The sequence below is a fragment of the Poecilia reticulata genome, chromosome 19 (assembly GCF_904066995.2).
Source record: "Poecilia reticulata chromosome 19, P_reticulata-male-v2, whole genome shotgun sequence".
In the NCBI taxonomy this organism is placed as follows: Eukaryota; Metazoa; Chordata; class Actinopteri; order Cyprinodontiformes; family Poeciliidae; genus Poecilia; species Poecilia reticulata.
Window position 1 is genome coordinate 7,319,076 of NC_088848.1, and position 14,824 is coordinate 7,333,899.

At 38.0% G+C, this 14,824-nt stretch overlaps 1 protein-coding gene across 4 annotated transcripts in view; it reads right to left on the reverse strand.

The window, feature by feature from the left end:
* Positions 1-472: 472 nt before the first annotated feature.
* The window catches only part of vti1a (vesicle transport through interaction with t-SNAREs 1A), a 133,983-nt gene continuing 119,631 nt past the window's right edge, over positions 473-14,824 (reverse strand). For all 4 annotated transcript variants that reach the window (XM_008436860.3, XM_017310975.2, XM_008436859.3 and 1 more), the window contains one exon: positions 473-2,036. In XM_008436860.3, coding sequence (XP_008435082.1) covers positions 1,943-2,036 — 94 coding nt within the window. In that variant the 3' untranslated portion in view covers positions 473-1,942. The remainder of the gene's footprint in view (positions 2,037-14,824) is intronic.

The window sequence follows — 14,824 nt, forward strand, 5'->3', positions numbered from 1 at the left end:
GACCACTCCAAAGGCAGGAAGCAAACTATCGGACATGGCATTCTGGGTAAATACAAGCAAAGCAAACGCGAGCGTCTAGCACTACCAGGAGAAATGGCTCGTGTTTTTTTATTTTTTTTACAAAAGAGATTAGAGAAATCCTACAACCACTGAAATCTGACGCTACTTCGTTTTTAATTACATTTTGTGAAGAAGGAAGTTTTGTTCCGCAAATTTTCATGTCGTGGGTTTTGGTGCAACGCCCCCCACAGGCGAGGAGGGGAACATATTTTTCTATTAGTTTGGATCATTTGACACGGCGCGGTGTGAAAGTGAGCCGCAGAAGCTGAAAAGATAACAAATGTTGCAATTTTGGTCCCCAATCGAACCAAATCTCATCGACTATCAAGTGTGAAAACAACCTAAATCCAGTTGCTCTGTGAAGGCTGGAGACATGCTTTTCTTCAACAAGGACAAGCATGATACAACACCATTCATTTCAGATTTTTATTTGTAAAATGTTTTGAAAACAATGCATAATTTTCCTTCCAGTTTACCGTTATGGATTACTTTATGTTGTTCTATCTCATACAATCCTCAGAAACGCAATAAAGTGTGTGGGTGAAATGTGACAAAAGTGATAATTCAGGAAGTTTGAACACTTTTGTGAAACGACTTTAGAGTTTCCAAACATTCAATAAGAATCACACGAGAGGACGAACCTGCAACCACATTATATCATCGGTTTGGATGGTGATAAACAGAAACATGTATTGTGACAGTCCTGAAATACAGAGAACAAACATTACAGGTAAGATCTGCTTACAGAGAAAACATAAGAACCTCGAAAATAACTAAAAACCAACACAGTTTGTTTTGGTCCTGCAATACAATTTATGTTAATTCAGAAAAAAAAAAAGAAAAAAAAATCTTTAAACAAAATAAATCATACAGCTATATCACAGATATTTAAACTGAAACCTCTGCATTCTTAAATAAATAGCAACAGAATCACTTGCAATGAAAGCAAAAACACTATACATGACATACATTTAAATGTTAGTACATACATATATATAAGCTATATGTTCTCACAAAGAAAGTTGAAAAGTACAGAGTATTGATTTATGATGGGAGAAAAATGTACCAAATATGGAAACATAAGTATTTTTAAAGAGTATTTTTAAGACTTTGAGGTTAAAAATCTTAGTCTCTCTTAAATCAGTCACACATTTGTTCTTGAATTGAAGAACAAACCAAATTATATGTTTTTTTTTTTTTAATAGTATGAACCAAAATTCTGCCCTGAAAATAATATTTTTGGATTTCGCGGAGCGATTTAATGCAGGACTTTTCTGTAGGCGCTGTTCTCTGCATCATAAAAATGGCTGACTCATTAAGTGACCAAAGCTCTGACATACTACAGTTACACATCTCCACATACAATAGTCAGAGGGCCTGCAGTTTACGACTGCGGCTGTTGCAAGTGTGCATGCATGCGCAGAACTGTGTCCAAATACTTATGCAAAATGCACACAGTTGTATTTTCTTCCAGGTTCCAAGACGAGACGGACTGCGAATCTACATCGAGGATGACATGGAAAGTTTTACCCATCAGAAAAAAAAAAAAAACACATTTCACACCACTGTTGTCTCAAGAGATGGTAAAACAAAGAAGAAAAAAAAGGCCTGAGTACAAAAGAAAAGAGAAAGGAAAAAGCAAGGGACGTGAAAAACGGAGAAAAGGAACAAAACCAGAAGGAAAAAAGGAAAGTCAAATGGAAAAAAAGCTCCCTGTCAGGCTTAGGAAAGTATGATTCATGGGTACCATTTGTCCTAATTACAGCAGAACAACGCTGTTGTCGCTATTAATCACGCATATGTGTGTGTGTTTATATTTGCGTTGAGAGGCGTTGGGGGGGGGGGGGGGTGGAGTGTTTTTGTATTGGTGCACAGTAGAAGATCAGTGACTTCGCAGATTTAAATAGATGGCCAAGATGATGGTGAGAAGGATGATGCCTCCGAGGACGAAGACCAGGATGCGATTCTGGATGATCCTGCAGAGAGAGAGAGAGAGAGAGAGAGAGAGAGAGAGAGAAGGGAAGTTAATGCTGTGTCAACACAGAGCAGTAAACATGTAAAACAGTCACATGTTTATGTGCAAATTAAATGACCAGTAATCAACTGGAGGCTTATTGTGTTTAATAGTTACCATGAGGTTTGGATACAAGGTATTTATCACTCTGTGGTCGCTGCTATGAGAACATTAAAACTTGCATAAAGTTGAATGAAAAATGGGGGGAAAAAAAAGAAATCTGGTGTTTACTCCTGCATAGTGTCTGTAAAAAGAAGGCTGCCCTAATGTGTGTACACTTCTGAAACAGAGCAAAACACTTATAAACAAATGTGACAGATCAGTATATACACACTGCAAACTGGCTCTAAAACTTTATTTGCACAGTAAAGTGGAAAAAGTGGCTCAGGAGTTTCCTGGAGGTAATAAAAGTCGCAGAATTACTGAAGGAATTCACCATAAAACAACCCAGTCTTTTGGACAATAAAACGGTGCCATTTTAACTAAAGCGAGGCGGTTCTGAACCAACAAAACACAACCGGAGAGGAGAAGCGCAAACATGCCGAACTTGAGACGTTGAGGTTTTATTATAGAGAAATTATGAAACAACATATGCTGATCAGACAGGACGTAGCAATTGTTTTGATTGTCTTCTGGCATTTTAACCGCCTTAGATAAGCGCTTTATCAAATAATAAAACACGATAGCTTAAAAAAAACAACAACAACCCAGTGCACTACAGTGAAATGAAAGGAGAATATGAGTGGCTTTATAGAAAAGATTTGGCTGTTGACTCAGCTCAGGTCAAATATTAGTCAATAACTCCATAAATACGTTTTTGTAGAAGCCTAAAAAAACCACCAAACTTCATATTGAACACACCCTCCCGATGGTGGAACACGGTAGTGGCAGTGTCATGATGTGGGAGTGATTTTTAATGTGAAAAACGTTATAATTGTGTTTTGTTCACTTCACAGTTATGTCCTGCTTTGTGTTGGTTTAATGCGACTTGACAAAGTTCAGGTGGTGTGAAAACTTCTTCACAACACTGTGTGTGTTTTCTCAGGTTGTAAAACAAAAGAAAAAAACCTACAGTGAACATCACCTATGTACAGTTAAATATTTGATATTTTCTGTGTCAAAGTTATTTGTAGAAAACTGGCTCATTTGAGGGACTTTTTGTAATGAGTATTTAAAACATAAGCTGAATATATTAAAGTGCTATGCTACTTTACATGTTACTGGCTTTACAAAGCAGCCAATCCAAAAGCTGCATTTATTTTTCTTGGCTGTGATTGGCTGTACTCCTAAGAGCAGAGATAAGAAAGATGGCAGATATTAGCTACTGCCAAGATGTTTTGTACTGTGTGTATTACTGCATATTAAGGCATATTTAATGTTTGAACTAGACCGTTACAAGCAGTTATAGTTGGGGTCTCATGAATATACAGATTTTTAGCTGTGGACCATAACTCCTACCAGTCTTACGGTTAAAACCTGAAGTTGAGATGTCCGAAAGCAGAGATAAATGATGCCACTTAAAACATTATAGATAAACTGCATAGATGTTCAGAAACGGAGATTTTTCTTTCTTGGATAAAGAAAAAGTATTGATGAAAAAAAGTCAGAAAGCTCTGTGAGGGTTCTTGCATAAACCAGCCAGAGAGACGCTGAATGGAATCCAAAAATAATCTTAATTTATTACAAAAAAGTTCAAAAATAATTAAACAATGAAGAGAACTGGGCCCAAAAACTGAGGTCAACATAACAAACTCCAACTCAGGTAGTAACACAAAGAACTCAAGCACAAAACTGACCTAACAAACAAGACATGAGGGAAGCTTAAATAGTGGCTGATCAGACCACAGCTGATACACAAGGGGTAATTTAAACATACAAAAACTTAAACAAAGTTTAAATACAACACCAAATCTTTAAATTTAACAAACATTGGACTGAAACTACCAAATAGAAGAGACATTAAAGAACTAGTCAAATTAAATTAAAGAAAACCAAAATTGCCCGTCCCCTGGCAAACAAATGGAACGGGCCGCTGAGGAGGTTTGCCAGCCATATATGGATGTCAATTAGCTGGAGCTCTTCTGTGACCCTCCCGGAGCAGCTCCAAAGGAAACTGGTAACTCAAAACAAATAAATTAATTTGTTGCTTTTAAACAAAATATAAAGAACCGACAAATAAAGTTAACTAAATGTGTGCACTTCAAGTAGCTAACTAAAAAGTCAAGCTAATGAAAATTTTCAAAAATAAAAATCTAAACCATTCACTAATTAATGTCTAAATTAATATTAAGGATGAACAAAACAAACAGTTACCATTCAGGTCTGTGTGACAGTAGGGTCGGCTGTCACAAGCTCAAACATTTGTCATTTTTTGGAGAATAATACAGGCAAATTCAGCGCTTTTCCAGACGTTTTAGGACTCTGCGGGAAACCGTGGCAGAAGAAGCACACGCTCTTGCTCACACAAACACATTCCCAACCCTCCGCTGCATCTGACAAATGAGAGAATTATCACATTTGCTGACTTGTGGAGGGATAGGAGAGAGGCCATGCAGGGGGGGTACTGTCCATTCTCTAAGCATGAGATGAATAGCCCGTGTCGTGGCCATTTATCACCGGGGGGGTAGAGGAGGGGCCGGCTGGCTGGTTGCTCAGTCACCCTGCTACCCTCTAAAGTCCAAGTCTGAGCTTGCGGCCTTCTACACTCCACCAGCTCAGACTCACAAAAGATTCAGCAAGCCAATTAGTCTAAAGCCATGACTGTGGAGGAATGTTTTAAGCAGAAAGCTGCAAAGATGCAGCTCCGCTCGTCCTAATCGATGAATATACAAACTCAATCGCCTTGAACTTCATTTAAAAAAAACAAACAAATAAGACACTGGACATTAGAGAGCTCACCACAAATAATGTTTGAGGTTTAGTAGGGATTTAGAGGCGGACTATTATCCAATAAACACACAAATCAAACAAAAAATTTGAAGTTCTTTTCACACGAACTGGTGCAATGCATTTTCACACTCGCCAAAAACAAAACGGCGAATAATTCTGATGCTGCAGCGAAATATGAACCGGTAATCGAGAAGTTGGAACGAGCAAACCCGGCTCTGGTGTTTAGAGGAGGCCGCTGTGATTGGCTGAAAGCAGCTGGGGAGGAGATCCCACTGAAACCCTCATCAGAGCACGCTTAGCAAGGCCACGTCTCTCCCCATTAATTGACATTCATTATTTAGAATGATTATTTATCCAAGCCAAATACCCGGAGGAGCACGTGTCTTGTATATGTGCGTGTGTGTGTGCGTGTGTGTGAATGCTTTGGGAGAAGCCAGCTTGCTTTGTGGTGTTTGTTTAAAAAAAAAAAACCCAACAACAACAAAATAAAAACAGGGTGACTTAAAGCTTTCCGTGGGAAAAAAATAAATTGTACAGGACGTTAGCTTTATCCATTCTGATGAGGAGGCAGAGCGCTAATAAACCGGCGTTTATTAGAGGAGTCTTATTTGGCAGCAAAAAACACAGAGAATAACTTCAAAAACCCAAGTGTTCAAAGCTGCACTGAATATGATAAGGCTGGAATTTGTTTAATTATTTATTTCTGTCCCAGGGGTATATTAAAAAAAATACCCATAAACACACATTTTGACTTAAGGAGCCTCTGTGCAGAGGAGGAACATCTGTTTACAGATACAAAGCTGGAATAAAAATCATGTAAACATCGGCAATTAAAGCTTTCCCCGCTGAGGGAAGGTAAAAGTGCAAATTCAATCCCCATTTTTAAACGTCTTAAATGGACAGTGAAAGCCGAGTTAAAAATCTAAACGTCTAATTAGAGAATAGATGATTCGGGTTTGATTGGCTTTAAGGACAGAGGTTCATGCTTGAGCTCATCGTTTGTTACAAATGTGTGGAACAACGAAACTCAAAATTATCAGAAGATTGAGGATGGATGTTTCTTAATGTCACGTCTTTCAAATATACTGTTGAATTATTATTGTTTTTATGAATTCCTCTTATCTCGTCCGAGCTGCGCTGCACATCAAGCAAGACGTGAGAAGCTTTCAGATTGTTCCTTACTTTGTAGATCTAACTGTACATCCGGGCAGCAGAGACGATATTTTGTTGGAAAGCACTGCTAATCCACCTCATTTGCTTTTGCCACTCCTCTTTCAAACTCTGGGAAACTGGACAGAGAGATGTTGGAGTTGGGGATATGATCCTTGGTCCTGTTCCCAGTCTCAATCCCCCCACCCCCACCTAGCTGCCACATTATCATAACCGTATAATGAAGTAAAGGTAAAAATCCCATCAAGCTAAATACATCCAGAACAGAAGGGAACAATCGTCGAAACAAACAAATGATGAACAAAGGAACCATTGTTCTTACACCGTCACATGAGCAGCGGCAGCAAAGTCTGTTGTAATTAGCAATAAATCAATTAATCGCATGATAAATTAAAACGGGCTCAATAATTTCCATTTGCACGATTGTTTTTCTCGTGTCTGTTTCTCTTTATACTAAAGACTGTATGACAAACGGCTTCAGTCTGGTGCCTGGTCTCAACTAGACCCTTTTGTGATGGTCTGCTTTGTTTACAAAGACTTCAGCTTCCATTTTATTATTTAATTAACTTGTTTCGTTTATTTATTTTGGATATTTAAAATGTCTTCCAGTTCTGCTATTAGATGTTGATTGGAAATTAGAGTTTATTGATTCTTGAGAGGACCAACTTACATTATTATGCCATTACCATAAAATTGTTTTGAAAATGGTCTCAAAACGATAACATTGTTTATCGCAATAACTTCTGGGACAATTTATCGTCCAGCAAAATTTGCTGGTGTGACACGTTTAGAGACATAAGTAATAAGGAGGAGGAAATATGGCTTATTTCTCTTAGTGAGAGACAATGAGTCTGTAGATATTGATAAGTTATTTAGAATTTTTAACAGAAACAACTAAAATTGGTAAATAGATAAATGTTTCCTTTAAGCCCTCCCTGTAGGAGGAATTAAAAGAAAAGAAAAAGTGGGAGGTAGGAAGGCGAACACAGCTTTCCTCCACTGTGTGGTTGATCCTGTCCTGACACGTGGCCAGACAGAACAGAACTTATCAAACCGGATCCATCCTCCAGTTTTGACACTTGACATAAAGGCAGAGGGAGAGAAGTGTGTGTCTGTGTGGGGGTGGGGGAGACGGAGGACTGAGGATGTGTGACTGATGCAAAGGGTGCAGATGTGCACACTGACCCACATCCACTCAGATCCCTACAATGATGCTAAGCTACTGGAGACCCAAATCGCAACGTGTCGGTTTATGCATTATTGAGCTTCCGAACCATGTTTTCCAGATCAGAGTGATGATGACACTAAAGAGGACATGTAGTGATTCATCCTACTGCAGATTCATTCAATTAAAATGGTTTGTTGTAGTATAAAAACTACAATCTTTGTTTCTTATTTTATAAACTGTAATGTTCAACATTTTACACGTGCTGCATCTTAATGGGGCAATCTGGATGAAATGTTTCCTTCAGTAAGATTTAGACAAAAGCTTGTTGCAAAATGAGTGAACAAAACAAAAGCACTGATATCTTTTTCTGTGACAGGGTAGATAAATAAAAAAAAAGTTCATTAAATAAATTAATAAAATTCTGCTAAAGTGATTTCAACTATTTATTTCACAAAATTCATATCGACTCAAGAACCTGTCATTTCCTTTTTTTTAAAAGTAAAAATAAACAAATAACTGAATAAAATAATTTTTATTTCCCTATTTGGAGGTGGATGTTTAATATGACAAGTTAAAAACGGTATTAATCAACTCCACTTTCAACCATTTGACGTTGACAAAAGCATAAAAACCCCATCATGATGATGTCATCTCAGGGATGCCCTCTTATGGGCCACCTCCTCTTTTTCAACACAGTTTGAAGTCATAATTTCTTCATGTTTATGTCGTGTTTTCTTGTTAAAACTGTTAATTGAAGTTTTTAAAGTATTCCATGTAAAATTTGAATAAATTCATCATTTAATTCTGAAGTTTTATTCATTTAAATGATATAATGTGGACAATTTGTTCAGTGCCTGTTGGTTTTGTAAATACTTTTTAAGGCTTCTTTCCAGGAGAAAATATTTAAAATATCCAATTCTTTATAGGGGTTTTACTTTTGTAGTCTTATAGTGAAATATTTGCTAAAGAAGGTCTTTCATTTAGTGAATGGAGTTAGTAAACTTTTCAACAACATTCAAATTTATTAAATATGACCTAAGAGCAAATTTACAGCATCTCTGACTGAAAGAGCAGAGCAGTAACTGTGAAGTGACAGCCAATAAGAGCGCAGGGTCCTGGCTATCCTATTGGCTCTCGTCACTGCTCCTCTGCAGGTAACCGGAGCGGTAACACCTAACTGGATGGAAATGCGATGTAGGAGAGACGGACACAGAGAGTGGAAATGATCAGCGACAGAGCAGAGAAAGGGAAAGAGATGGACAATAAAGGAGCTGGAAATGGGAAAACACGAAAGAGCGGAGGGGTGAAGCAGAGAGGTGGAGAGTGAGGGGAGAAACACAGATCCGAAGATCGGGGAAAAAAAAGAGAGGTAAAGAGAGAAAGGTCCGTTTACCCGAGGAGGCAAAGCTGGAGGAGAGGCTCCTCAGAGACAGATGAAAATAATGAGGACTTTTCTGTCAGGAAAGATTTACAAAATTGTACCAGTGTTATTAAAATTTAAAATCTCCCTTTTTTTCCTCCCCTTTTCTCCATTCCCATCCTCTTCCTCCCTCCCTTCCTTCCTTCCTTCGCCTGTTTTTTTCCCTCCTCTTTCAGCAACACAGCCTTATTACCAGCTTTAATGAGCACCGGGATACACCTCAGCTGTGCGCGCGCATGTGGGTGTGGGTGTGTGTGTGTGTGTTTGGGTCCAAGTCCCTGGTGCCAGCTCCATCAGCACCCCAGATTCCCCAGCTCCTCAAATGACACACACGTGTGTGTACACATGGAAAACACACAACGGCGGGCACACAGTACACTTGTACAGTCTGCTTTTGATGGCTCTCTGAGGCGGCTGGACATGCACACACAAACAAACACACACACACACACACACACACACACACACACACACACACACACACACACACACACACACACACACACACACACACATAATTTTCAGACGGATAGATAACACCCCTAACCCAAAACAAAAACAATGGCGGTGAGACAGACATAAGCAGACAGGCCCAACCCACCTTCAAACACACACACACACACACACACACAGGCACACACACTTCACTACGAGCAAACTTAGCAGCAGAGTTGCATCTCTCAGGCCCTCCCTTATCCATCCTCTTTCCACAAGTAGACCAATAAAATAAAAATCAATGGCTGTCTGAGCCATTCTGGCTCTCCTCCTTGCAAACCCTGGGAATATACAGCAAGGAAGACAAGGAGGAGGAGGAAGAGGAGGAAGAGGAGGAGGGGAGAAATGGGAAAAGGAGGCAAGGATCAATGTGTTCACAAATGGTTTGAGTGATGGACACGGAGGTGGAGCACTGGTGGGGGTAAGCCTTAGTAACGCCCCGACTTGTTAAAACGAAACTAATTCAAATAAATGTTTCATTGTAGAAGCACATGTGCTCCCTAATATTCACACACCGACTCCCTTTGTCTGAGGCTTCCACACACTCTCAAACACACACGGAACCTAAAACCGCAGACTGAAATATGATGAAACAAAGGGCTGAGACGGGCCTGCGATCGCTACGGCTAGGCAGCAAAACGTGCAGCGTTTGAAACAAGCGAACGGAACGAGAAACAGGAAGGCCGAAGCATTCAGGAAAGTTGGATCAAGTTCAGACCAGAGATAATGACTTGACCTGTTTGTAAGAGAGATCTGATCCCGCCATGTATGCTCAGCCTACTGCCCCCAAGGGGGTGTTAAAGATAAATGGTGATTTTTTTTGCCCCCCTAAAACATCTACACATACACACGCACACACACGCATGCATGCACACACACGCACTCACAGAGTTAAAGTAGGTCTTTAATTGGACGCTGTTTACTGTAATTATTTAAAGAAGACCCCAACACCATGTAATTCCCCAAAGAAAAACAACATTTAAGAGCCTGCACACACCAACACTTATATACCGACTGTACAGCGAAGAGCGAGACTATTAGCTTTTATTATAGGCCGTCATGCAGCGGTGGAAGGAACTTAAATACATTTTTTTAAGAAAAGAACATGTAAACATTTAGAACAATAAGAACAATAATGAAATATATATTTGATTTAAAAAAGCTAACTGTTGTGCTGAATCACTTTCCTAATTTGAGGTGCAGAAATCAAAATTTTGTTGCTGATTTCTGAGTTTTTGTAAAGACCAAACCTGATGGTCACGATTTTAGCTGATTTCTCTTTAAGAACTATAATTTAAAGTATTTTTTTCTACTCTTTCTGCTGTCAATGAGCCTGTATAACAGAACCAAATCATGAAAAAAGTAAAAAATGATCAACCTGGTAACATTTTAAATGGTCTTTAGCATCTACAAGTACAGTTAGTGAGGCTAGCCTTACTTCTACAAAAATCTCTGTGTGTACAGGGTAAAGATATGTCCGGTGGCATTTGATAGAGGTTGAAATGACTAAAGGATAAAACAATTTCACGGTTCTATACCTTCTTCAGCCTTACTGTTACCTGGTAAAAGTCTTGCTCTCTCTTGCAAAAATACAGTTGCCTTTTAAATAACCTCTTAAAACTTCGTTTTTGCTTCCTCTGTCTAAAAACTGCAACTGCCATCAGTTACTGCATCCAAAGAGCAATACTTTTATTTCAGCGCTGTGCTTCAGATTCTGATCTATTTTTATTGTTTATTTATTTATTTTATTATTGTTGAAAACTAGAGCTATTAGGCTGCAAAAAAAGTTTCTACATCGAAATGCTATTAAAAGTTTAAACCAGTAACTAAAGGACAGCAATGGATGTAAATAGGCGTACTGAACAGTACAGTGTAAGAAAATGGAAGTATGTAGCATAAATAAACGTAGATATACAAAAACATACATTTATTTTTGTAGAGCTCAAACTTTACACAAGCATCTATAAAACAGAGTTGGGAAGTTCTGCACAGAAAGCAACTCCTCTGATGAAAGCAAACAATATATGCAAATAAAACATTTCAAAACTAATGTATCATAATAATTTACAGCTAAATTTTAGTAAAATAAAAATAATACCAGAGGTTCCTTTAAAGTTACTGATAAGAGTATATAAAAAACTAATTGGTCAGGTTTTAATAAGGAAGACATGGCCTCATTCTTTCCTTGCCCGTCTCCCACTTTCCTCCTTTTCCTTCCAACTAAAGGCAGGAAAATAGCACCAGAGCTTTAGCAGTTCATCCATTTTTTATTTGGCTGCTAACAACCACGGCCAGCAGCGGTAGCAGCAGCAGTACAAGGCTAGACTGGGATTCAGCAGTCTGCTGGAGAAGTAGTGCAAGGAGGAAGGGAATGGGGGCAGAAGGGGAAAGTTAGCAGAAAGGTGGTGTAAATTCAGAGTGGGAGGCAGGAACGCGCATGCAAAAGATGAGATAAGGGATTAAAAGAGGGGGGGGGAAAAAGAGATGGAAAGAGGAAACTGAAATGGGTGAAAGAGGAAGAAGGAATATGTTGCAACTGTTTCTGGAATTTTTAAGAACTTTTCTTGCCGGCAGCAATTTTGTGTTTCTGCTGCAACTTTTCCCTCATTCTGGTCTCGGTGCAGGTGGCTTTCAAAGCTCCAAACACACACAGATCAGTCCCATGACAGCTAACCTTCCTGAACCCTCACCTTCTTCTGTCTTTTCTCTTCTGGTGCACAGTTGTCTCATCTTTATGTCCCCTCCCTCACACCTTCTGCTTACTTTCTGTTCTTTCAACAGAATGCCCTTCTTGGTTGACCTTCTCTAATTTTTCTCCTTTTCTACTGTTCCCTGTTTAGGCTGTAAGATGATAGCAGCATGTATTTTTAAGTAGATTTGTATTTTATGAAGGCATGCCATATTGATTAGCTGTCATTTTCTGAATAGAGCATCCTGAAATAAGACTGTGCAGCATCTTAGTTAGCATTTAAGGGAGATAGTAGTCTATTTGGAGAAAGATAGTTCCATTATCCTTAATTTGTGAAATACTCAAAGAAAATCTCAGCAACACGGGTATTTTTTTAAAGTCACTGATCAGGTTTCTCCTGGCTGATGCCGATTGGTGGATCACGTCTGATCAACTGATTCCAATTTTATTTCTCGAGACTATAAAACAAAGAAAGCCAGGTCTGATGAAGGTTTCTTGTCAGAGCTAGCAGGTTTGAATCAGACAGAAAATAAAGGCAATACGAGACTATTGCAAGTTATACATTAAGTTATGAATTGCATTAAGTTATAAATTGCATTAAAGTGCATGCTGTTTCTCAGCTGTTCTCTCAAAACTAAAGCTTTAATGATTAAAAGGCATAAAATTACAATAATTTATTTTATAATAAGATATTGTGAAGTCAAGAAGTTGAAAGAAAAAAAAAATTCAGAAGACTTTTAAAAACTACACAGTTTGCGCTAGGAGTCCTCCATCAGGCTGAAGTGGAAAGTTTATGAGATGAGAATTGATTTGAGTTTTTCAAAGTGTAAGTCGTAGAGTCGGGTTCTTTTCCTGTGTCAGAACAAAATCTCCAGAGTGCGGACTCACTATAAACCTGGAGTGAGATCCAGAATGCACATATATTGACATCTAAGCCTTTAATCATTGGAAATTGTAATTTTATTCTTGCAATTTATAACTTTTAGACATCAGAGAGTAGTGGGAATGTACTCAAATGGTGTTTTTGTCCATTTTTTTTCTCTCTACAATGGCCCTAATTGTCCGACACAGTTGTATGATGGATTTACAGACTGAAAATATTGGGAATTCTTGGTTTTGATGCATTTAATGAATAATAATAATAATAATAATAATAATAATAATACATTTCAAACAAGGAGAAAAATGGTCAACATCTCTCTCTGTCCAATTGATTAGTGCTTCTCTGTTGTGTTGCAACTACTTTCACCCAAGGGAAACAAGAAAGTAGAGTTTATTCAGTAAAAAACAAAACTATATGGGGTAAGAGTTCCTTCCTAAACATTGATAGTCATTATTAAATTTATGTTGAATGAAAAGAACAGATACATTTATGACTTGTATGAAGAAGTCAACTTTGTTTTGTGTTTACGCCTCGTTTTGTAAGATTTTCTAAAGCTCAACCTGCCAAAAGCAAATGCCATAAAAATGTGATCCTGTGAAGGATCCGAAAAAGCTGAAAGGTATTTTTTTATTGCATTTTTTAAATAACTTAACATGACTTGATTCATAAAAGCGCAGTCTTCTAAAACAAATCTGAGCACATGTTTGAATGTCAAATTTAAAAATAATAAACAAAACTTTGTTAAACTGTTGAAAACTGACATTTTGCACCATGTGCTAAGGTTACCCCATAAAAAAACGACCCTAAATCCCACTTGTATACATTCCACGAGGGCCGGGGGCCAGCTGCAGATCAGATTTCTGGCCACAGCGAAAAAAGGTGAAAGAAAATAAAACATTACCCATTACAGCTGCAGGCCTCCAAAAACCTATGACTTCAATAAATTTTTGCTGTTTGTTCAGCGTCGAAATGTCATTAACGTACATAAATCGAGTTAACGCCATGCTAAACTTTTAACTTTTTTCCAAGATAACCTGTCGGAGCTGCTTTTCTTTTGCTGGCTTACTTTTTACAGACAGACAATGTGAATCCGTGCTTGGACACCTCAAACCAGCACTCTTGTTTGAAACGTCTTAAAGCCAGTTAATAAACGCTGAACCAATATGTGAAATTAAAACTTTCAGCTCATTTCTCCTTTCAGCGGTTAAATTGCTGGTTTAATTGCTGGAGTTATCTTCTTTCTTAAATGAATGTTCACATACATAATCTCCAACGCTTTAACTCACGAAGTGCCTAAAACTGTTTTCCCAGGGAAAAAAAAAGAAAAAAGATCCCAGCTTGCGATAAATGGTTTAAACTCTTTGGTCACAACAAATCCAGTCTATTTAAGCTTCCATGAGAAAGATGAGGACATTAGTATTTATGTTTGTTTCTGTATTTTTTTCTTTTTATAAACGGGTAACAAAGATCCTGTAAATGCTGCTTGTTTGCTTTCATAAAATCTAAATATTTGCTTCAAGTCCCGTGTGGTTTTTGCTTCATGTGTCTCTCTGCACATACCATGACGTTTTATTGCCCACCAGCACACACTAAGTTAAGCCACTCAAATACACACACCCACACACACTGGTTGTTTTAAACAAATGCAAAAAAAATCCAATGCTGGCCAATTCTCGACTATGTAAACTTTATTATGTACTTCAGCTGGATTCTTCAATACTACCTTGTTATCAGTTACTTCTTTGAGAAAGCAGTCCCAATAGAAGGAAAAATGGCTTTGCAATGGTGGTAATATTTGAGAATACTAGTGGATTAATTAAGATTCAGACAGAGTCGTTCACAAAACAAAAACTAACAACAAAATGGAGGAATCTCTTCTACTTTAGCTTGTAACTTTCATCAATAAAGTCTCATTTCAATGGTCTTTTTAAATAAAGTGTTCACATTATTAAAAACCTTTCACTGCTAATGCTTTTCCCAAACATTTTGTTTTAATATTTAACTACTTATTTTGTGCATTTTCATCCATTCAAATA